At 33.4% G+C, this 24,287-nt stretch overlaps 1 protein-coding gene across 8 annotated transcripts in view; it reads left to right on the top strand.

Moving 5' to 3' along the window:
- ANKRD28 (ankyrin repeat domain 28) overlaps positions 1–24,287 on the top strand; it is a 103,671-nt gene that overhangs the window by 34,607 nt on the left and 44,777 nt on the right. For 2 of the 8 annotated variants that reach the window (XM_026708239.2, XM_087917665.1), the window contains 9 exons: positions 8,182–8,265; positions 13,274–13,352; positions 16,164–16,234; positions 17,375–17,575; positions 19,134–19,221; positions 20,809–20,951; positions 21,802–22,014; positions 23,185–23,263; positions 24,077–24,191. In XM_026708239.2, the coding sequence (XP_026564024.1) occupies positions 8,182–8,265; positions 13,274–13,352; positions 16,164–16,234; positions 17,375–17,575; positions 19,134–19,221; positions 20,809–20,951; positions 21,802–22,014; positions 23,185–23,263; positions 24,077–24,191 (1,073 nt within the window). Of the gene's footprint in view, positions 1–6,998; positions 7,209–8,181; positions 8,266–13,273; positions 13,353–16,163; positions 16,235–17,374; positions 17,576–19,133; positions 19,222–20,808; positions 20,952–21,801; positions 22,015–23,184; positions 23,264–24,076; positions 24,192–24,287 lie in introns of those variants that run through there. The other 6 variants (XR_015740322.1, XM_087917664.1, XM_026708236.2 and 3 more) reach the window with 6 other exon arrangements.

Raw genomic sequence — 24,287 nt, 5'->3', positions numbered from 1 at the left:
TTAATGGAATAATTAACGACCGGTTGGACTATAAAACACAGAAAACAACAAAGAAAGTTAGAAAGATACTACCAAAATCCTTCCTTCGAATAACAGAAGAATTTAATTTAAAAGATGCATGGAGAGAGAGAAATGCAGAAAGTAAGCAATATACTTTTTATTCAGACAGGCACACATCCTGGTCTAGAATAGATACGATATGGATGTCAGCATAATTATTGACTAATGTATGACGGATTGAAATAGAAACAAGCACTTGTGCAGATCATAACCCAGTGTCAGTTATTTGGAAAGGACATAAGAGATCTAGATGGATTTTAAATAATATGATACTGAAAGAAAAAGACTTTAAACAGAAAATAGAGAAAGAACTTGTTTTCTTCTTCATAGGAAATAGAAAAGAGGATACATCTTTACAGAATCTCTGGGACACAATGAAGGCCTACACAAGAGGCTTGATAATAGATTATACTAGGAGAAGAAACAGGAAACAGAAAAAGGGATTTAAGACATTAGAGGATGACTATAAAAGACTGGAAAAAGATTTACAGATGTTCCCACAAAAAAGACATTAAAAATAAAATGGATATAATTAAACATAAAATGGGACTAATGGAAAAAGAGGAATTAGCACAGAAAATTAAAAATGCTACACAGAAATACTTTGAAGATGCAAATAAACCAGGCAGATGGCTAGCTATAAACTGAGAAAGGAAAGAGAAGCAAGAAGAATTAATTGTTAAATAAAGAAGGACAGGTTTGCTATGGAAATGAGAAGAAAAGAATTATACAAGACTACTACGGAAAACTATACTTTCAAGAGAATATTCAAGAAGAAAAAGTTAAACAATATCTTCAGAAAGCGAAACTACCTCAGATACCCCAAAACATTGAAACAATGTTAGGAGGAAGTTAACAATGATGGAATTAACAGAAGCCTTAAAAAACCAGAATGCTGGGAAAGCTTCAGGTCCAGATGGTTTGCCAGCGGAATTTTACAAGACTTTTCAGGAAATATTGAATTTTCATCTTTTTGAAGTTATGAATGAAGTTATGTTAAAGAAAAGAATACCAAAAACGTGGTCAGAAGCATACATTACACTTATACCGAAGGAAGGTACAGACCTACAGCAAGTTAAAAATTATAGACTTATATCTTTATTGAACTCAGACTATAAAATTTTTGCTTCAATTTTGGCAGAAAGACTAAAAAGATACTTAAATAATTTTATTCATACTGATCAAAATGGATTTCTGCCAACGAAACAAATCAAAGTGTGAGAATCATTTTGGATACTCTGGAATATTATGAAGCACACCCTGAGAAGCAAATGGCCTTGATATTTCTAGATGCTCAAAAAGCCTTTGACAATGTGAGTTGGCGATTTACTGCAATTGATACAAATGGGCTTTGGTAAGAAATTTATCCAATCCATTGAAACAATATACCATGAACAAACTGCAAAGGTGATGGTGAATGGAGAATTAACAGAATCCATAGATATAAGAAAAGGGACAAGGCAAGGCTGTCCATTGTCGCCTCTGCTGTTTGTATTAACATTGGAAGTCTTGAATAAGAATATCAGAGAAGAAAAAGAAATAAAAGGGATGAAAATTAAAAAGGAGGAGTATAAATTGCAAGCTTTTACAGATGACCTGGTATTTTTTATATTAGAAGACCCAATGGAAACAGCACTTAAATTAATAGAAAAAATAGAAAAATATGGAAAAGTAGCAGGTTTGAGAATAAATAAAGATTAAACAAAAATATTAACAAAGAATACGTTAGCAAGACGAAAGAAAGAGTTGGAAGAAATTTTAAAAATACAGGTCACAAACAAGGTTAAATATTTAGGGATTCATATTACCCCAAGATGTAGTACGCTGAAGGAAGATAACTATGTTAAACTCAAACAGCAGATTGTGACAGATTTGATGAAATGGGAAAAATTGCAACTATCATTGATTGGGAGAATATCCACAATTAAGATGAATATATTGCCTAGAATTTTATATTTATTCCAGACAATTCCTGTTTGATTAGGGAAAGAGTTTTTTGCAGATATAAATAGAATTGTGTTGAAATATATTTGGCAGGGTAAAAAAGCAAGAATGAAATTAAAACTGTTACAAGATGCAAGAATAAGAGGAGGGTTTGCCTTGCCCAATTGAGAGCTATATTACCAGGCAACAAATTTGATGTGGGGAAAGGAATGGATAACACTAAGGAACAAATGTTTATTGACTTTAGAAGGCCATGACTTGCTGCTGGGATGGCATGCCTTTCTCTGGTATAAGGGAATAAAATATAGGGGTATTTTAGAAGACATTATGTTCGTGAGGCATTGTTTTTGAACTGGGAGAAGATAAAAAGACAATATTATTGAAAAATTCCAACATGGATATCAACTATTGAAGCTTTTTCTTATCCAATAATATATAAAAAGGAACAAACTGTTAGATATGGGGAGAGATTGAATGAAAGGGTGAACTTAAATCTATGCAAGTGTTGGAAGAACAAGGTGTAAAAATGAATTGGTATTCATATTTGCAAATACAATCTAGGTTTGATAAAGACTCTAAGGCAGAAGGTGTTTATGATAAGTTGACTGATTTAGATAAAATTTTGATGGGTAGTGATGAAAAGGTAATTAAAAATCTTTATGGACATCTATTAGAATTTAAATTGGAGGAGGAACAAGTCAAAGAAACAATGATTGCTTGGAAGAAAAATTTTGGATACAGGATTGATCTAGAAAAACGGCAAAAATTGTGGTCTCAAAATTATAGAATGACAATGTCAACTGCATATAAAGAAAATTTGTATAAGATGTTTTACAGATGGCACTTACTCCCGACGAGACTTGCGAGAATGTTTAAGAATAAATCGGATAAATCCTGGAAATGTCATCAGATACCTGGTTCATATTGCCATATGTGGTGGACATGTTCAGGCGCGAAGGAGTATTGGACTAAAATCCACACATGGTTGGAAAAAATGCTAAAACAACATATAGATTTTAAACCAGAGATCTTTTTATTGGGAGTCATACCGGACATATACAATAAAGAACTGAAATATTTGATTGTAAATGTTTTAACAGCGGCCAGAATTGTATTTGTGAAGAACTGGAAAAATGACAAAATACCTATGGAGGAGGAAGTTATCAAAAAAATTATGGACTGTGCTGAAATGAGTAAACTGACATTTGAAATTAGAGAACAAGAAGACAAGCAATTTTATATGATATGGGATTTGTTTTACCAATGGTTGGATAAAAAGGCATGGTAATGTAATAGACTAGATAAATTTGTGATAGAAACTTAATAGACTGATATAAAACATAATATAGATATATATAACCACTGGTTGAAAGTATAACACAAATTTTAAGATAAAACTTGGAACATCTCGTATAAAATGATGGAATAAATAGTTTAGTGATGGATGATTAACAACTGATAAATATATAAGCATATGTTAGTTCGACAATGTGAAGACTGATATAAATTGTGAGTAAATGACTACAAAAGGTTCCCGCAAAAGATATGTAACCAACTGACACACTGTATGTATATAAAATGGAAGATGGTTTTATGGTTTTATGTTTTGTATGTGTACGTTTGTTTTTAAAAATAAAAAAATTTCTAAAAAGAAAAGAAAAGATTGGACAAGAAAAGATTATTGAATGTTAGGTCTTTATTTAGCAACTATCACAAATAATAAGGCTGTAAATAATGAAGCCCAAGTATATGGCATAATGAATATATATATGAATTGTTAAATATCATAGGATTTATGGGAGAGCTTTGTCAAAATGTATATGAGTAAATAAATAAATATGAATAAAATATGAAACAAGACAACTTTGAATGCTGATAAAAGGGAAAAACCCTCAGATTTAGATAAAATAAAAATAGTATCCTTTCATTTTATATGCCACTTATGATTATGATTGCTATATTTAATTGAATTATATGAATGAATGGATGAATGGATGTAGCCATTTTAAATAAAACACACTGCTGTCTTCCATGTGGCATAAATATATAAAATGGGATTAATGGGGAAATCAGAATACCATCCTAAATGTATAGACATTATGCTTCATAAGCTAATTCTTTTACAAACCTTTTAAAGAATGATATTAGAAGACAGATAATATTTATATTGATTCATTAAATCAATAAGAATGAATCAATATACAAATTTTAGCAGATGCTTTTATGTTTCAAGTTTTATTGAATGCTGAAATTTATTTTTATTTTATAACTTATTTTTAGTTAAAGTATGTATGACTTTCTGTTACCAAAATAGGGTTAGGATTAGGGTTAGGGTTAGGGTTTAGAATTAAAACCCTGGTGTCCACATGGATGTTTGTGTCTGATTTAATATTGAAAGTACAAAGTACTTCAGTAAATATAACTAGTATTTCCATTTCTTATATTAAGCTTCTAAAAACATATGTTTTTAGAAGCTTAATATAAGAAATGGAAATATATATTTACTGAAATACTTTTGTACTTTAAACATTAAATCCATATTTAGTAGAACTTATAGCATAATTGTAAGCGATTAAACTGAGCACTTAGTGATTTCTAAGTATGTGTAACACCCAGAATTCCTAAGCCATCAAATTTAAAAAGAAATGGTCCTCTTTACCTGTGGTATTTATTTATTTGATATATATTATTAGATATATATTATTTATATGGCCACTCATCTAACACAGGTGACTCCAGGCAGCACGCAAGGATTAAAAGCAGGAGAATCAGACCATGCTGGTATTTGGTATTTGAGGAGGGACATGTAAGCTTTAATTACTCAATTGGTATTATTGAGCAATTGAAGGTGATTGTATTGAGGATTCCATCTAGCCATTTTTCATAATTCTTTCTTTTTGTTTATTAATTTTTTTAGTGCAATTGAGGATTCAAAGTTTAAAGCATGCTTAAATGTTCATATCCTATTTTATTCTCACAAAAACTCTTAAGACGTAGACATAGTGACCAGTCTGAAATCACTCACAGAGTTTTATGGATATGCAGGAAGTTGAGTTTGAATCTCATCTCTGAGAATGAGATTCCTGTATAGCTCAAGAAATTCCAATTGCATATGGACTTTTTTTTGCTATTGTCTTTCTGTTATTTTGATTTATGTACAACCCAATTTGCAACCCAATCTCATGAATGTTTTAATCAGTTTCTAGTGCTTTGGGCTTACAGTATACTCTGCTCTGGATGATATCCTCACAGATCAATGCTACCACTGAGCACATTGGAACTAAAAATGTAAAATTCAGTGTAATGGATTGTTTTTCTTTATATGACTACAGTTTTTGCTAGCATTGGTAAGAATATTAAAGTTACAGCTTATATGCGGTGTTTTGTATAGTAAGTAGGGGTTGGTGGTAATGAATTGCTTCTTTAGAAGCTTTTTAATGTTGATCTTTATAACTGTATCTGTCAGAAACATTTCATGCTCACAGTGGGTTAACAGAGACTGCACTAAAAATAGAGTAACAGATGAAAGTAGTTAGAGGTTTGGAATTGTTTGTTTCCCTATATTGTTACTAAGCTGTGCCAGTATATTAGCCTTTCTGTGGTTTTTAGTGGAAAATGTTAGAAGTACCAACAGAATTTTTATGTTAGAACTGAATTAGTCATACACAACTGGCATGGATACAGTGTGAGAACTGCACAAAAGCTCTTTCTTCTCTCTGCACAGGAAGTTGCATCCAGAGCAGTAACTCATTTCTTTGGTAAGTGGAACATGTGAGCATTACTAGGCATTTCATACTGCGGTTCTGCAGCCTGCTGTTTAGATGATAGCTTGATTGGAATACTGCTGTGGGTGCAACTTTATGTCCTGTTAGTGTCTTTTGTAATTATCTTTTTCGGGCACTATATCTGCAATAACATCTACTGCATCAAAAATCATAAATTAATAGCAGCTTTTGGATTGACCATTTAACTTGAAGCAACCTCCAAAGTGACATCGTCATAGATCTTTGAATAAAGAAGTTGAGTGAAAGATTATATGTAGGACCTGATTTTTTTCCCCCTGCTTACTGCCCCCTCCTTCCCCCTCCCCTCAATTCTTACTTTGGTCTGAATGAAGCTATAAGAAGAACTCTATTCACACAGTGATGAAGAAAAGCATTGGAGTGATGAACTACTTCTGCAAGAAAAGTCTAAAACAGTAATTCCAGTGCTTATGTTTTAGTATTTTCCTAAAATGCTTGTTCTTGCCGTTTTTATTCTTGGAGCAGCTAGAAGCAATGGGCTGATGGTTGACAACAAATGTACTGCATTGCAAAGCCTGATAGAGTGAAGCATTCTTTGTTACTGTATGTTAGAGAATCTGGGTTGAACAAAGAGTATTATCATTATTATTTGCATTTCATTGTCCTTTATTGTCTGTATTGTTACGTGCAAAGGCACTGTAACCTAGCTGTACATTTCAGGAATTGTTAAATGAAGAAATATTAATATTGCAGATCTGGCTTTGAATAACTACATAACAATTTTTATTTGTGACTTTTAGGTATAAAGATAAAAATTTTATTAATTAAAATGAATTATGAATGGAAGCACTTGATTAGTCATGTGTGCCTTTTCTGGTAGAAATCTGACTGCTATTAACTGGACACTGTCCTTGCCGGACTAGGGAGAGCTCTGATTATCTCTGCCAGAGCAATTGTCTCTTTCTGCACTGAATGGTGTTATGTTGTTTATAACAACGAGCATACTGTTTTAAAAGAATTGTTCGGTAGAAATTAAAACAAAAGCAATGTATTTGATATAAGATATGTACTATTGTAGTTTATATTTTAATATTGTTTGAACGAAGATCAATACTGAATAAAAATTCAGTAGGGACAGATTTTTTATTTATAAAACTTAATTAGAAAATACCTTGTTAACTGAATTGGCAACTAGTAAACATATTAGTTGCATGAGTTAAAAAATTGAAAATACGGGAGTAGTTTTTTAACTTAGGTGAGAAGAAAAGAACTTTATGTTCTGTCTCTTTTTCACTACAACAAGGCAATTGCAAATTTAAGTTGCTGGGTTTTTTTAATGATCAAATGAGTCGAGTGTGTATTGTTGTTTTGGAGGAGGTGGAAGATGATTCTCCCACATTTATTTCCAAACTGCCTCAAGAAAACTTATCTCTACATCCTTCATCTTCAGAATATGGCATGGTAAGGGACTTCTCTTGTATGTGCCTTATTATAATTTTGTTCAAATCACTTGACTTGATATTAATATTTTTGCACATAAAATTTAATCAATAGTCATCTGTCAAAATATAGAAATTAATTTCAATACATACTGCCTAATTCCTGTTTTATGGAAATCAGTATTTTCTAACATTCTAAGGAGGATTATTGTGGCCATTTTCTTTAGAAATAAAAAGTGGAAATAATGGTTAGCATCATCTGCTAGTTTAATGGATTCTAATTGACTGATAGTCTTTTTTAAGAAGTCATATGTTACGCTGTGTTCTTAAACATGTATACATAGATCATGTGGTTTTAAACTACTTAATCTTGTAATAGAAGCTAATGTACTATTAAGATTTATAGTTTCATAATACTATGGCGTATGTATAGTGCTTCTCTAAATTTTGTGATGATGATAAAACATGTACAATAGATATTTTTAGAGATATGTAATGATTGTCATGAGATAATTTAGATATTTTACACTTCTTTTCTTATCATAATAAACTACATAAACTTTCCTGTATTTTCTATTGGCAAGTTTTGTAATGATAATAGAACATGTGCAGTAGATATTTTTCAAAATATGTAATGAATATCATCAGGTAATTTAGATATTCTGGACTTCCTTGCTTATCTCAATAACTACATAAACTTTCCTTTATTTTCTGTTGGTAAGTGAATGTATTATTGCATTTTTAAAAAAGTAATGTGGTAAGGATATATATACACCTTCCTTTCTGTGGCAATATGTAATATATTCCATAATACAATACATTTTTGTTTTATTTTGAAAATAGTACAGTTGTTTAAGCAGGACATTTTTTAATGATGGCTTTTATAACTTTCTAAGATAACTTTCTAAATGTTTTTAGTTATCATGGTTTAATATATAATTACATTTGAACACCTACCTTAAAATTAAAATATATTGTTATTGTTTATATTTCAGCCACCACTTGTCCAAGCTATATTTAATGGAGATCCTGATGAAGTTCGCGCACTAATTTTTAAAAAAGAAGATGTCAATTTTCAGGTAAGCAGATTAGTTTTCTCTTTATAGTACTTTCTCCTTTTAAGAATATTTTTAATCTTAGTGAATTCAATTAATGCAAGTAAAGCTAATGCTATTAACACTTTCTCTGACAGATTTTAGATTTTTGTGGGTGTACTAATCTTAAAAAGGTCTCTCATACTTTTAAAATGTATTTTTAAAGATTCAATTATCATTGATAAGTTTCAAGAAAGAGTTATGACAAATATCATTTTGATCCTGTATTTGTCATAATTTATTTGTGTTTATTCTCCTTCTTGAAACTCCCCTATCAAAAAAAATTCTAAATATATTATTTGACAGTTCAGTAGAACTGGAGTTCACTTTTTTTCATGAATGCAAGAAAGTTTCCTAATACCATTTGGTATACCATAAATACCAAAGCATCCTAATCACATTAATACTAATATGAGTAAGTTTTCATTTGTATTGATTTTATTGGGGAAAAAAATCCAATAAAATGTTAAAGTATTCCATACTTTTTCAGTATTCTATCATAAATATTATTCCATTAATGGCAAAAATTACATGGGACTCAAATACCCCCAAATAAATAAATATTTTTTATAACAGTCATTTTATTAAGATTACTGATTTAACAGTTTCCTTTTGTCATTTCTAAAAAAATTTGGAGAAACCTAAAAGATTTTTATAGCACTTGGGAACGTATTGGTTCTTGGAGTTGTGCCATTGTTCACATAATATAGTATAACCCTCTTCCTGCATATTCCATTCCTTCTTCCCTTCTCTGTCCCTTTACACACATTAGAGCACATAATCATTAAGACTGTGTTAGAGCACATACTCATTAAACTGTTTTGGATTTTTTCCACTATTTATGTTATTGGCTATATAAAAACAGGGTCTTGAAGGATGGGTTATAGTTAGTATGACTAGCAATATTATTCTTACATATATGCAGTTATATTTTCTCTGTTTGAAAATGTTGAATAATATCTTAACTTTACATTCCTGATTAAAAGTAAACTCTGAATTTATGTACTAATAAAAAAGCATGATTAAGATTCTATCCATTAGTCTGGCTCACTATGAGAAATATATTTTATGTACTAATAAGAAACTGCAGTGGCAGTTTAACTATTTCTCTTTGATATTTGATTATGTAATCTAATTATGATTATGTATAAATTCTTAATGACCAATAGATAAATTTTTGCATGAGAATCTGTTCCTAATCTGTTCATTTGCTAGAAAAAAAATCATTTGGCAAATGGAATTTCCTGAATAAAAGGATTTTGTTGGTATGAAGCAACAAAAGAAGCATCTAGAGCAGTAGTTCCCAAACTTTTTCAGCTCACTGCCTCCTTGGTGCTACAAACTCATCCTCAGTACCCCCCACCCAGGGGTGGAATTCAAATTTCTTAACAACTAGTTCTGTGGGCATGGCCTAATTTGTAGGTGTCGCTTGGTGGTCACTTGACTGGATGGGCGTGGCTTGGTGGTCATGTGACTGGGTGGGAATGGCCATGTGGCTGGCAAACCAAATACAAGTGGTGTTGCTTAGCAAACATTCTAATTTATGACTGACCTCCCCAGAGCTATTTGACTTGTTTTTGAAGTTTTGACAGCCATGCACACACACATACGCACAGACACACCCACCCACACACACCCCTCCCTTCTAACCCTGTTGGAGCAGGTGATTGGATTAGATATCTCATTTACTTTCCACTCCCTCCCTCCCTCTTTCTTTCTTTGTCTTTCCCTTTTCTTCCTTCCCTTCATTTGTCTTTACTTTTCTTTTACTTTTCCCTTTCTTTCTTGTCTCTTCCTTTTCTCTCTCTTTCCTTCTCTTTCTCTCTTTCCCTCCATCCCTCCATATATCCCATTCACGTTCTCCTCCCTCCCTTTCTTTCTTTCTTTCTGTCCCTTCCTTCCATCCCCCCTTTCTTTGTCTAACCCTTTCTTCCTTTTCCCCTTTTTCTTTCCCTTTTCTTTCCTTACTTTCTTGTCTCTTCCTCTCTCTCTTTCCCTTCTTTCTCTCTATCCCTTCCTCCTTCACTTTCTCCTCCTAAGCTAGGAAACCCACCTGAAACACGGGCAACACACACACACACACACACACACACACACACACACACACACTCACTTCCAACAAGTTAGTCACCTGGTAGCATTGCTCTTGATGAATCTCCCAGAGTCCCAGGAACTGGGCATGATTATCCGTTCATGCCCAGTCCTGCGTTGCCTGGAAAAGCCATCAGGCAAGGCTTCCGGGTCCAATAAAGGAGCTGTGGGCGGGACTTCCACCCCTCCATCTTTTGGGGAAAGGGCCGGGAACTTCAAGCAAGACTGCAGCCTTGCCCAGTGCAGGAGCTGCGGGAGAAGTGAGCTGCAGGAAAGGTGAACCAGCCCACCCTGACTGGCTCACTGTTCCTTCTGCCACCAGCCGTGGGAGGAAGGCTGTTGGGAAAGCCCAAACCGCAGCGGTTTAGACTTTCCTGACTGCCTACAAACTCATCTTCCTCCCACAGTTGGTAGCAGAGAGAAAGGTGAGCCAGTCAGGTCAGACCCGTCACTACTCAGCTCCCCACCAGCCTGCATCTCGTCAGCTGCTGGGGCTCACGGGTCACGGCTGCTGAGGGGGAGTGCAGGAGGCAACCAGAAAGCACAAGCCACTCTGCCAGCCACCTCTCAGAGTTTTAGCCGAGTGCGGGATGCTGCTATGCAAGTTCCATGGGTGGAAGATCCGCTCTCGTGAGGCTTGACTCACATCATTCTCACAGCGGTGTCCTGCATTCAGCCAAAGCGCTCAGGCTGGCAGGCAGCAGGCAAGTGGCGAGCGGGGTGGGAGGCATAGCATCATGCTCCCTGGTCAGTTACCTCACCCACCCCTTGCAGGCAAGGCCCAGCAGCTGCGGAGAATCCAGGCGGGACCCAAGTGGCAATGGGTCAGTCCTGGCTTGCCTTCCTCTCAGTCACCAGCAAGCCAGGCAGGTGGGGTGGGGGAAATCTGAATTGAGGCCTGCGAGCTGCCAACCTCCAGCACTTCTCTGCTACTCCTCTAGCGCCCTACTGCTGCCCCCCTTGCCTCTTTGCACCCCCTTAAATCAAATGTGCATAGGTAGGAGTCCATATGAACCTTGTGGCAATAGTGGGTAGAAGCATACTGGATGCTCTTCACAGCTCTCAGGAGAATTTTTATTTCTCCTTCCTTATTGCATATGCTGATTGCTATCAGGAGCCCTGTTTCAGGTTACCAGGGAGCTCCTGCAAGGCCATTTTAAGGAATATTCTTAGCATTTGTCAGATACCATCTCTTGACTTGTCAGAGTTGAATTCTGGCTAGGCACATCCTTTGGAAGTAACTGAAACAAGACTGAGCCCTATTATCTGGGAGATGTTTAAAGTAGTTGACCCTGAGGAAATGGGCAGGGTTTTTGTGGGTGTTAGCTCTGTCAAATGTACGCTATACTGTTGTCCCTCCTGGTTGGTTAAAGCCTCCCAGGAGGTGGCATGTGGATGGGACCAAGCAGTGGTTAATGCCTCTTTGTGGAAGAAGGTGGCACTGCCTGACTTGAAGAAGGCAGTGGTGTATTTGTTTTCAAAAGCTGTCAGTGTACCCAGCCATGTTACATACATAGACTGGGGTATAGCAGGAGATCATGAGTTCAAGTCCCGCCTTAGCTGGTTGACTTTAGGTCTGTCAGCCCAACCTACCTCATGTGTTGTGGGAAAAATATGAGGAAGGTATGTTGGATATGTTTGCTACCTTGAGTTATTTGTAAAAAATAATGAAGGGGTACAAATAAATATATAAAAATAAAATAGCACTGAAGCAGCATTGATGGCATCTGCTCATAATCTTTGGAGTGTTCAGAGATGGTGCAACTGTCCTGGCTCTACTGGGTCTCTTGAGAACTTTCAGTACCATTGATTCTGGTATCCTTTTGGACTGCCACTGGAATTGTGAGTGGGCGACACCATTTTATGGTGATTCTTCTTTCTTTGTGACAGGTTCCAGTTGATATTGGTGAGTAAGGAGAGGTAAAACCTGAGGCTCATGTAGCATGTAGTACCCAAAGGCTCGGATCTCTCCTCTCCTCTCCTTCCCCCCATACATACATGAAACCATTGGGTAAGATTATCTGATGGCAGACAGTATGATGTCATCAATCTATTGATGATATCCAGCTTTATGTCTGTATACTTGCTTGGGCACATGATGCTGTTCCAGTGCTATCAAAGTGCCTGGTTCAAGGTTCTGGATGAGGAGGCATTGACTTTGACTAATCCTGGCAAGGTAGTGTGCCTTTTTGTCATCTTTGACACTAGAAGATGTTGGATCATGCCTTGTTTTTGTTTATTTTATTTACTGTTTATGGTTATGCTTTACTGTTATGAGCCACCCAGAATTGTTTAAGATGGGCAGCCATACAAATATTTTAAATATAAATAAAATAAATACTTTATTAGAATCAGAATAAGCTTCAGTTCAATTAATCATTGCAGATATTTAGATGATTACTAGTATAATTATTACTGTCATTACCACCTTTTAAATTGTACTAATAATCTTGTTTATCCAATCAGTGCTTTATTTGTTATTTTATTTTTAGAGTGAGAATGCTTACCTAGGTTTTTAAAGTTATTATTCATCTACATAATAGCAAGTAAAGTTTAATAAATTAGAATTATTTATTTAAGCAGTACTCTTTTTTTATGAAAAAAATGCTTACAAAATGTTTAACAAAAACTTTTAAAATCTGATTAAAATATGCCATTTAAATAAAAGGAAATTTTATGTGTTGAAGATTAGAAATGTATTTATATACAGATTTGTATGAATTTTAAAATATATTTTTCCTGCATAATTTTTGTTTATATGGGTTTTATTGTTTTATTTTATATTTTCATTTATGCTTAAATAAAAAAAATCTAAAAGCAAATATATACATATTTTATGCCAGAATTTTAAATTGTATGAGTGAGATTACTAAAGTTTAATATTTTTCTTCTCTTAATAAAGGATAATGAAAAGCGGACACCTTTACATGCTGCTGCATATTTTGGAGATGCAGAAATTATTGAGTTGCTTATTTTATCTGGTATGAAGCTTTTTGTTTATATTGAGAAAATTCTACACGTGGAAAATCTTTTTTACAAACCCTTGCAAATGTAGTAAGAAATATTGATACTCTAATTTTTATATGTATATTTTAATACTAACCAAATACCAATTTTGTGGACATCCATTTCTAAAGAGATGTGAATGCCAGTGTAATACTACATTTCTGGCAAATTATGTGGTTTTTGTGATTTAAAAAAAATCACTGATGAACTGAGTTTTAATTAAAAAATTTCTTTTAAAGCAAACAACAAAAACTATAACATTCTGAAAATGTATCAAGAGAGTTAGTATCAATTTTATAGAGGAAAAATGTCAGATGTTATGCATTAGCTTATTAAAACAATGGTTAGAAATAAGCATTAGGAAGAATTTTATGATAAATTGTCACATTAAAATTTCAATATTTTTTAATATTTTTATATGAAGATGTAAGGATTCTAAGCTGTTTTTGATTGGAGGAATTTGGAATATTGCTAGAATATCCCAAATTTTCTAAACTGGAAAATATATTAATGTTCACTTATTTTCAATGATTATAAGTATGCTAAAACTGGAAGTATCGAAACCTGGTCTGAGGTTCCAACCATTGCATGTCCCTATAGCCATCTAATCAAAATTCGGGTGCTTGGCAGTGCACCTTTATAATCATGGGAGCACAACTCCTTGTCAACCCTTTGGGCTTGGAAGCTTCAGTTGGTTAAGTATATGGAAGTGTGCCATAGGCTGGAAATCCTTGCTGGCTAGACACAACAGTGTTCAGGGCTTCACCCTGCCCCAACACACCTGGATGGCCTTAACCAGGTAGGCCCAACACTTCATAGGCTCTCCTCTCACCATTCGTGGGAGACCTTGCATTCTCCCTGCCCCACCATAGCCAGAAAGCATCAGCCACTTAAGCCCAGCAGCCCAAGGGTCTCCCCTGCCCCAACACTAGCCAAACCCTATGGCCAAAATTCTGGGCACAATTGTGGTTGTAAGTCAGGGTCTGTTGGTATAACTTAGTGAGTCAAATTGTGTTGCATAACTTCCAAAAGATCAGTATAAGAGAATTAAATTTTTGCTTATTTTTTCTAAAGTTGCACTGATTCTTTTTTGAAAACATACCATTTTGTACATCTATCTCATATTTTAATGTTTTTCTAATAGTAATGCATGCATTCATTTTATTTTTATTTATTTTAATCCAATTAGCCTTTTTAACTCTTTCAAAACTTGCCTTGAGAGTTTTATCCCTAGGGATATGGCTCAGTTTAGTTTTAGTTTTTAGTTCACTTTATTGACATTACACTTCATACAACGAAATCAAACATCATCTTCAGTGCACATCATGACCATGAAAATAAACACAAACACACATCCTTTACACTCCACACATTGAACGAAAAACCTACAACACTGCAACAACATTGCACTATACAGTAGAATTCAAAAGGGTGCCCAGGATGAGATGGATCTTTGAGAATATTTTGAACTTTCTTAAGGCAGCGGGAGCTATTAAGCTCTTCCAAAGAGGGGAGAGGGCAACCAATGATCTTCTGGAAATGATGTTAACCCTCTGGAGTGCTTTCCTATCTGCCACTGTGCAATTGGCAAACCATATAAGGTGCAGTAAGTTAAGATACACTCTATGGTCAGTGGTAGAATGTCACCAGCAGTTTTTCATTCAGTTGTTTTCTGAGAAGTCTCAGGTAGTATAATCTCTGCTGGGTCCTTTTGACCAGTGCTGCAGTGTGAGCACCCCAGGTCAGGTCCTGTTTTATGGTAACACCCAGAAACTTAAAACTGGCCACTTACTCCACTCGGTCTCCATTAATAAGCAAGGGCTGGATATCTGATCTATTCCTTCTATAATCCACTATAAGCTCCTTGGTCTTATTGGTATTGAGGATCAAGTTATTGTCTCCACACCACAAAAGCAACCAGTCCACCTCATCTCAGTAAGCAAACTCATCCCTCCCCCCGGAGATGAGTCTCACCACTGTTGTATCATCTGCAAATTTAGTAATAGTATTAGTAGCGTGAGTGGGAATGCGGTCATGCACATAAAGAGTATATAGTAAGGGAGTCAACCCTGCAACCCTGTAGTGTACCAGTGTTAAGAATAAGGGCTGATGAGATATGATTACCTAATCTGACCCTCTGAGAACAGCGAGACAGGAAATGCATAATCCAAAGGTAAGTTGAATAAGACTTAAGGCTAAGGTCCAGAAGTTTAGACACTAGTCTATGTGGAAGAATTGTGTTAAATGCAGAACTAAAATCTACGAAAAGCATCCTCACAAAGCTCCCCCCACCCTGGTATTCTAGATGAGTCAGAGCAGTATGAAGAGTGATGGCTATAGCATCCTCTGTAGATCTATTTCTTCTGTATTCAAACTCTATTCAGTTAATAAACTGAAGCTAATAGTTCTTAAGATTATTATTAATGTGATTTTTAAATAGAAACCTGAGAATTAATAATCCTTGTGCTACTATTCTCATTAACAAAATATTTTAATATGGTTAGAAATTAATTTGAACAACATACTGTTTTTCTACTAAAAGCTCTTCTTTCTTTTATTCTAAGAATGTAGTTAATTGGAAGCTCTGCATCTTCCACTTCTTGCAGGGTAAATCCTATGAATGTTGTTTGGAAACTACACTGTGTTCAGTAGAGATTATTTCTAGATAAGAGATATAGGATTACAATTTTGAATTCTAATCCGTATTAATTCATATCTTTGTTTTGGACCTTCAGTTGTAGTTTCCTAAAAGTTAATACTATAAATTTCTTTGCATCTATTTGCAGGAGCTAGAGTTAATGCCAAAGACAGCAAGTGGTTATCTCCTTTACACCGAGCTGTTGCAACACGTAGTGAGGTATGCAAAAAAAATAAATCACTTAAATATATTTTATTTCAAAATATTTTTGTATTGTAATCTTCAATTTACAGCACTTGGAGAAGGATTGATATAACTCATACATTTTCACATTTGCAAGCTATATGGAGTTGATATATAACATCTTCCTGTTACAATGCTCATAAAAGTTTCTATTAGGTATTATATCATCACAGGCATGATTGATTTTAAAAGATAATTGGAATAAGCGGATTCAGTAAGGAAGATGTAATGTAGATAGTCCACACCAGTGCTGCGTAATAAGTAGCTTTTTAAAAATAAATATTAATTGGATTTAACAAAGAATGGAAATAAATAGGTCCTCTCCAATATATCTGTATTATATTTGGAATATCATTTTCCTATGGGACTACTATTGATTATAGATATAACAAATATAATATTCAGTGGATATAATTCAATAGGAATTGTAAATTTTAAAAGACCCCCTGTTCTTCATTTGATTATTTATTTAATAAAAGGACATTTTGCTATGATTCATGAATGGAAGCTCAAAGAGTTGGGGAGAGAGATGATATTTATCAGCACTACCCCATGATAAGATTTAAAATAGCCAAGCATTGATACGAGTCCTAACTTACCTAACATTTGCTACAATCAAAAAGCAAATAGGACTGCTCCCCAAAAATGTAATAAAAATTAAAGCATTTGTTTTGCTGTGAAAGTAACTAGTAGCTACTGTAAAAATGCAACATATTGTGGGAATGAGCATGTGTAGTTCTGTAGGAGCTTGCCAAAATGTAGGATGTGATAAGAAGCAAATCTGACATTGCCTATGTAAAAACATTTATCCATATAACTAAATATCACAATAATTTTACAAGTACATTTATATGGATTTTTCTTCTTCTCTTCTTAAAGGTCCATCAAAACTAGGGCTTTTGCTAGCATTATTCTAAAAGATAAAATTTGTCAAAGGTAACTCACAGGATTAGAAATCAGTCACATACTATTTTTAATTTTTTCATTGGCCTTTTCTACTTAACACCCCTTAAATTAGGTTAGACTTCAATAATATCTTGGTTTTTCGTTTAAGGAAATGTTAAGAGTGGGAAGATCATTAGTAATTATATTATATAATGGCATGTTATTTTTTAGGATGCTGTTCAGGTGTTGTTGAAGCATTCAGCTGATGTCAATGCCCGTGACAAAAATTGGCAAACACCATTACACATAGCAGCTACAAAGAAAGCTGTCAAGTGTGCAGAAGCTTTGGTGCCGCTACTTAGTAATGTAAATGTATCAGATCGTGCTGGTAGAACAGCATTACACTATGCAGCGTTGAGTGGACAAGTTCAGGTACAAATGACTTATTTTCAATTCCCCAAATCAGTCAGCTAACTGCAAGCAGGTATTCATTTATCTGATCTTACTGGTACATGTAAAAGAAGTAACAAAACATATCTGAATTTTCAGAAATGATAGGAAATCATCATATGGCTAGCATATTGAAATGGTCTTTCAATCAAACTATTATTTTTTAAATGTTTGATCAGTTGATGTATTGTGGAATACAAGGAATTAAATACGGAATTACCAAACAAATTTCATAGAAGACACTATCCATTTCCAGGCAAATAAAGATTTAACAGTGTTCTGCTTTATATGCACCTAGGCTTTACTGTTTTCTTATTACAGGTGATGTTGGCCTTCCAGGGAAAACGAGACAGGAAACACGACTAGATGAGCTAAATTTACTTGTTATAAGGCTACATTAACAGAATCCTTCAAATCTGAAAATACAGACTTCCTGCATGCCACTTTTAACTAGTGGACCCATTAGGGGAAACCTTTCTAAGTTCCTTTGGCCGTTAAACAGTTTCAGGCTTCTGCTACCTCTCTTGTCTGATGGTTTGCTAAGTGACATCTCTTCTCTCTTCCTCAAGGTTAAATATGCATTCTATTATGGTGGTTTTAAGTGTAATGATCACTTGTTCAGCTACCACTCAAACTTACAATGTACTGAGTGAATGCTAGTTATAAATGGATCTTGTAGCCATCACTATATCCTATGTTAACATGATTGTAATTTGAGACTTTCCCTGCTGGCTTCCCACAAGCGAAGTTAAAAGTTGGAAGTTGCAGTCATGTGAGATCCTCACTTAACAAGCTGTGCGGTCCTCACTTAATGGCAACTGGGGTTGTTGGAGCTACTGTTGCAAACCCCTGCAGTCACATTTTTTTAAACTTAAGACTATGGTGTAATAATTGAGTTTGCAGACCCAAGTAGTGTCTTTAAATGAGAACTACCTTTACTTGAAACTGGTTAACAAACATTATGGATACAATTAATGTTTTTCTTGTAGCTTAATTCTTGGGCCTATCCTTTATATACGATGTAGTATTAGATTGGAAACCTTTTGCCCTAATGTTTATGACTTTGTTCAGGATTTCAAAAATAAACTATATTGCTCTTAGTAAAACTAATAATATTTCAATCAAAATCTAAAATGAGTTTACCTGTCTGCTAAAGCTTGGCAAGAGCTTTGGCTTCTGTAGAGGAATGTAGAGGAGATAACCTTAGAGAAGAAGTGCAAAAAATATACATTAAATTAGTCTGATAAGGAAGAAGAGATGAGAAATATATTCAGGATAACACTGGCTTGATTTTGTTTCTAATAAAAGGGGGCAGGCAGAAACATTGCAAGATTCTGTTCCCTGATCTGGCTTACCTTGAAATATGGATACTCTCAGTTATAAATACATTTTAAATGAGTTTAAATATTATGGTATATAAGCAGAAATATTCTTTATTTATTATAAATAAACATTTTTGTTTAAAAAATGTTATCCAAACATTGAAGATTAGATTTCATCCAAATCTGTATATTAAGAAATATAACTGTCTTCATTTTAGATGATCGATTTATTGTTGTCTAGAGGTGCCAATATCAATGCCTTTGATAAAAAGGATAGACGGGCTATCCACTGGGCAGCCTATATGGGTATGTAAATTAACTTTTTTTTTCCTTGACTTCCTTTAAAACAGGCATTTGCATGCTATTTTCTTCTTGCATAGTTTTCATGAAGTTTGAATGGATATTTGAGGACATATGCCCAGTATATTTCCTTCTTGGTACAGATGAAAATTTATTGCTCTGGCAGCATTGTAAGGATCACTAATTTAAAATCATGATATTCTATTACCAAAAGACAGTCGTATGTTATTATAAGTTAGAGTTCTCTCTCTATGAATTTCAAAACTTTAACTATCTACTCTGACAGAGTTACAATTGGTTAAATAAAGATGATAATTTGTATTGTAAGGAATAGTAGAAAAAAGGCATTTTAATATATTCTTTTGCAATTGCATATTATAGCATCAGAACTATAACATAAAATTTAATAAAAATATAATATAATAAAAAATCTACATCCAAGTATTAAGATTGACCTATCCGTCTAGAAATTAAACCTTTTCAAAAGGTTGAACAAGATAATTCAACCCTAGTAAGATTGAATAGTTTTGTTATTAGAACCCCCTTATTCCTGGGATTGAAGATCTTGGTGGGATTGCTACTCCAAACAGAACCAGTATGCAATTTAACGTCTTCCTGGACTCACAGCTCCTATTCAAGGGACAGGTGGCAGGTGAGGCCAGTGGAACCGTTACACAACTTTGTATTGTGCTCCATTCACAATTATTCCTGGACAGAGGGCAGAGCTCATGACCACACAATGCCATGGTTACCTTCTGAATAGATTGCATGGGGTTGCCCTTCAGAGCATCCAGAAGCTGCAGCTGATGGAGAATGCAGCAGTGTAGGCAGATGTCTACGCTCCTTGATCAGAACATGATCCTTTATTATGCAAAATGCATTGACTATTAGTATGTTTTGGGGCATATTTCATAGTGCAATACAGGTAGTCTTCAACTTACAACAGTTCATTTAATGACTGTTCAAAGTTACAGTGGCACTGAAAAAAGTGACTTAGCAAAGTCAATGATGAAGCCAGATTCACTTAACAAATATGTTATTAACTTAACAACTGCAATGATTCATTAAATATCTATGACAAGAAGAAAGTCACTTAACAACTTAACAAATGTTTCATTTAGCAACAGAAATTTTGGGCTTAATTGTGGTGTTAAGTCAAGGATTACCTGTAGTGAATCTATAAAGCTTTTCATGGCATGAAACTGAGTTATTTGACAGACCATCTCTCTCAAATTACATTATTCATCCCATTAGGTCCAGCAGCAAATGCATGTACTGGGTTCTAGTATTAGGGAGTACTATTTGGTGGAATCCAGTAACACAACCTTTTGGGGTGCCTATTCTTTGAATCATCTGCCCTCTCAAACTGACCTTTTATAAAGCATTAAAGGTCGTTTTGTCACTGAGCTTGCTGACAGGGTCTGTATAATGGTTCTACAGATTTGTGTCAGTAGGTCTGTTTTTACTTCAGATACCGATTATGTGTATGTTGTATGTGTGTATTATGTATTTTGTGGTGTTTTGAACTCTGTTATCCAGATGGGTAGTCACATAAAATGAATGAATGAATTTTATTTATTTTTATTTGTTGAGGTTATATTGATGTGGTAAAACTGCTTGTAGCTCATGGAGCAGAAGTGACATGTAAAGACAAGAAATCGTATACACCATTACATGCTGCAGCATCTGCTGATATGATTAATGTAGTCAAGTACCTTCTTGATCTTGGAGTTGATGTAAGTAGAAATAATCCTAAATCACATAATTTAATAGGTATATTGCCATAATATAGGATCTTTATAAAAATCTAGTACTTTTAAATAAGAATAAACTTAATAACATTTTAGTTTTCTTTTTTCAATGTCACTTGATAGGTTGTAGTTTGTTTTCTTAGAGTTGTATTTCAAGCAGTATTGTGACAGTCTACTATAATTCTTTCAGAAAGTGTTTAAAAATCATTATAAGCCCAAAGTATTTTCATGACAATGAAATGTATAAAAGCAATAAAGATAATTTACACAGCAGATACAGCTAAATATCATTCAAATACTGAAAAAACAACCAGTTTTGCTTGTCATTTCACAAATCTAAAACAAACATCACAGTGGAAAAAATGCAAAAAGACAGGTTTAAAAAATATATGAATAATTGAAATATTGTTATTTTCTGATTTTTGCTACCTTTATATGAACTCTCAGTTGCTTATTGTTTTAAATATTGTTGAGATTCAACACAATATGGAGGAATGCCCTATCACACACCTTGCTTTATTTCTTCAAATGAACATACATAAAACATATTGTATTCAGTGATGCGATAAGCCTACCCTACTCTAGTCTGTAGGAAGTAGGATTTGTTATTCCTGAGAATCTGCGATACATTTGAAGAGATTAAATTGTCTTCTGTAATTTTGACTAACTTTTTGTATTCAAATTCTAGGATTTTTTTTAATACAAAGAAACAACATGATTCCTAAAACTCTTTGAATATCAGTTCTGCTGTGATAGAATAAAAATATATGGGATAGATAGTTGTATGGACAGATAGCTTTAATGAAATTTACATCATTGTTTTATTCTTTAACAGATCAATGAACCAAATGCATATGGTAATACACCTCTTCATATTGCTTGCTTCAATGGACAAGATATTGTAGTAAATGAACTGATAGACCGTGGTGCTAATGTAAATCAAATGAATAAGAAGGGATTTACACCTTTACATTTTGCTGCTACATCAACTCATGGAGCTTTATGTTTAGAGGGCCTGGTTTGCAATGGTGCAGATGTAAATGCGAAGGTAAAATGACTGAAAGGTGAATTTTAAATGCTGTAATATTTTGAATATCTTTATATATTAGTGTTGACATCATCCTTAAAAGTCATGGAAAATAAAACATTCATTTTTAATGCTCAAGAAATGCATTTTATTGTTTGAAAATTTAGGGAATATTTTAGGATTGTATTCATATGTTAGGGGAAGCTTTGATTTAGCAATAAGAGAAATTTTATGTATTGCAAAATCATCAGACTTTAACTTCCTTTCATTAGAAAATAAATGAAAAAATGGCTAAGATCTCAATATCAGTAGACATATATTTAGAAAATCCATTTTACAATCCTGTAATGCCTTAATTTGGGATGATTAATGCTATTTTACTACATTTTAAACTTTGTAATGCTTCCTTATAGACATGAAGAAATGTGTGCTTATCAAGCAGTAAAGATCATATTAAGCAGTAATGATCATATTGAAAGTAAATTATGCATGGACACTAGACCGTATCCCTTTATAATCTATATCTAGAATCATTCCTTTTTTTCTGAAATGTTGTGAGACACAGGAAAAAATATTGGTCTGCAATCCTAAAACTATGTATATGAAATAACATAGTTAACATTATTAACGATATAGTAATAATTCATGATGTTTGCAGTTTACTAAATTTAAAATTATAAAAAGATACCAAAATATAATTTATAATAATAAATCAGCAGTAAACATATGAAAATGTTTCCTGAAGTTTGTCTTAGCTAATTTTGATTGAAGACTATAAACATATAATAAACATTTGGGGGAAAATAGAAACATCCTTATATATTAAGATTGGTATTTCTAAAATAGTTTTGTAAGGATAAGATTTTATTTTATGTATTTAATAATTGGATAAAATTTTAGATCCCCTTTACTACATTATTTACACCCTTACAGTTAAAGCCAAAAGTGCAAGTGAAACATTCATATATTTTCATGTAAAAGTTTTAAGTACGTTTATATTTAAGTTGCCTATTTAACTACATACCAAGGGACCCCAAAAGACTTGTCCTGTGTAATTGTTATTTGGTAATTAGTAAGAATAAAAAATAATCATCTTGAAAAATCTATAGCTTTTTAAAAATATAAATAGGAAAGGAAAACAGCAAATTCTGTATTTAATTTTGTAAATAGTCTTGACTTCTTTTTTCCCAGAGTAGAGACGGAAAAACACCATTACATATGACAGCTATTCATGGAAGATTTTCTAGATCACAAACCATCATCCACAATGGTAAATTTTTTTAAAAACATAGTATTACTTCTGGTATTTGACTATACTATTATTTGGAATACTTTTATTAATTTTATCTGATATGCTTAAATTAATAATTATATAAATCTGAATATTTAAAATGTGGATTTCATATTACAAAATTTGTAGGATATTGTTTTGCTTGTTTGAAATTTCATTATCTTTCATTGTTTAAGTAGTCTAAATTCTATTATAGTTTTTCTTTGATAATGTTTGCAGCTTAGCTTAGTTTACATGCTTTATTCCTAACTCTGAAACATAATGTCATTTTTTTTAGTTTTACAAATAGTGGATTTTTAATTAATAAATTTCAAAAATAGTGAAGATTTCTCTAGGGGGAGTAAACTTTTGTCTTCTCATTTCAGTCTGTAATTTGTGGTACAAATTTGTTGATGGTGTTATGTTTAAAAAAAACTCGAATTTGGGATTGTGAAACTAACAAACACTACTCTATTATCACAAGAATAAATGCATATATACTTTGGTGTTATTTAAATCATAAAACTATTTCTACTTTAAAAAAAGTTAAAATATGATCACACTGCAAAATATATTGGGTCTTGTTATCCAAACTGTATAGCACAATTCAACAGTAGATGTCATTGTGTGTACTTTGATTTTTCTTTTTTTCTTTGTACAAGAGAAATAGGTATTAATTACACAGTTGGATTATTCATAGTATTTAATCTCAACTTCTCCATTTGAAATTCCCTGATCTTTTTAACTGTGAATTTATTTGTTTAATATTTAATATACTTACATGACTATACTTTATATTAATCTAATGTTCAGGAGCGGAAATAGACTCTGAAGATAAAAATGGAAATACACCATTACACATAGCAGCCAGATATGGCCATGAACTACTCATTAATACACTGATTACAAGTGGTGCTGATATAGCAAAGTAAGGAGCATTTAAAATTTGTATTTATGTCCAAATATTATGTATGTGTGGGTATGCAAAAGTCATGAATTCAGAAATGGAATTTTCCATGAACTT

This window comes from Pseudonaja textilis, chromosome Z (assembly GCF_049901715.1).
Source record: "Pseudonaja textilis isolate UNSWEBS1 chromosome Z, rPseTex1.2, whole genome shotgun sequence".
NCBI classification, from domain to species: Eukaryota; Metazoa; Chordata; class Lepidosauria; order Squamata; family Elapidae; genus Pseudonaja; species Pseudonaja textilis.
The sequence above is the reverse complement of the archived record's forward strand: the minus strand, read 5'-3'. Positions and strand labels throughout refer to the sequence as shown.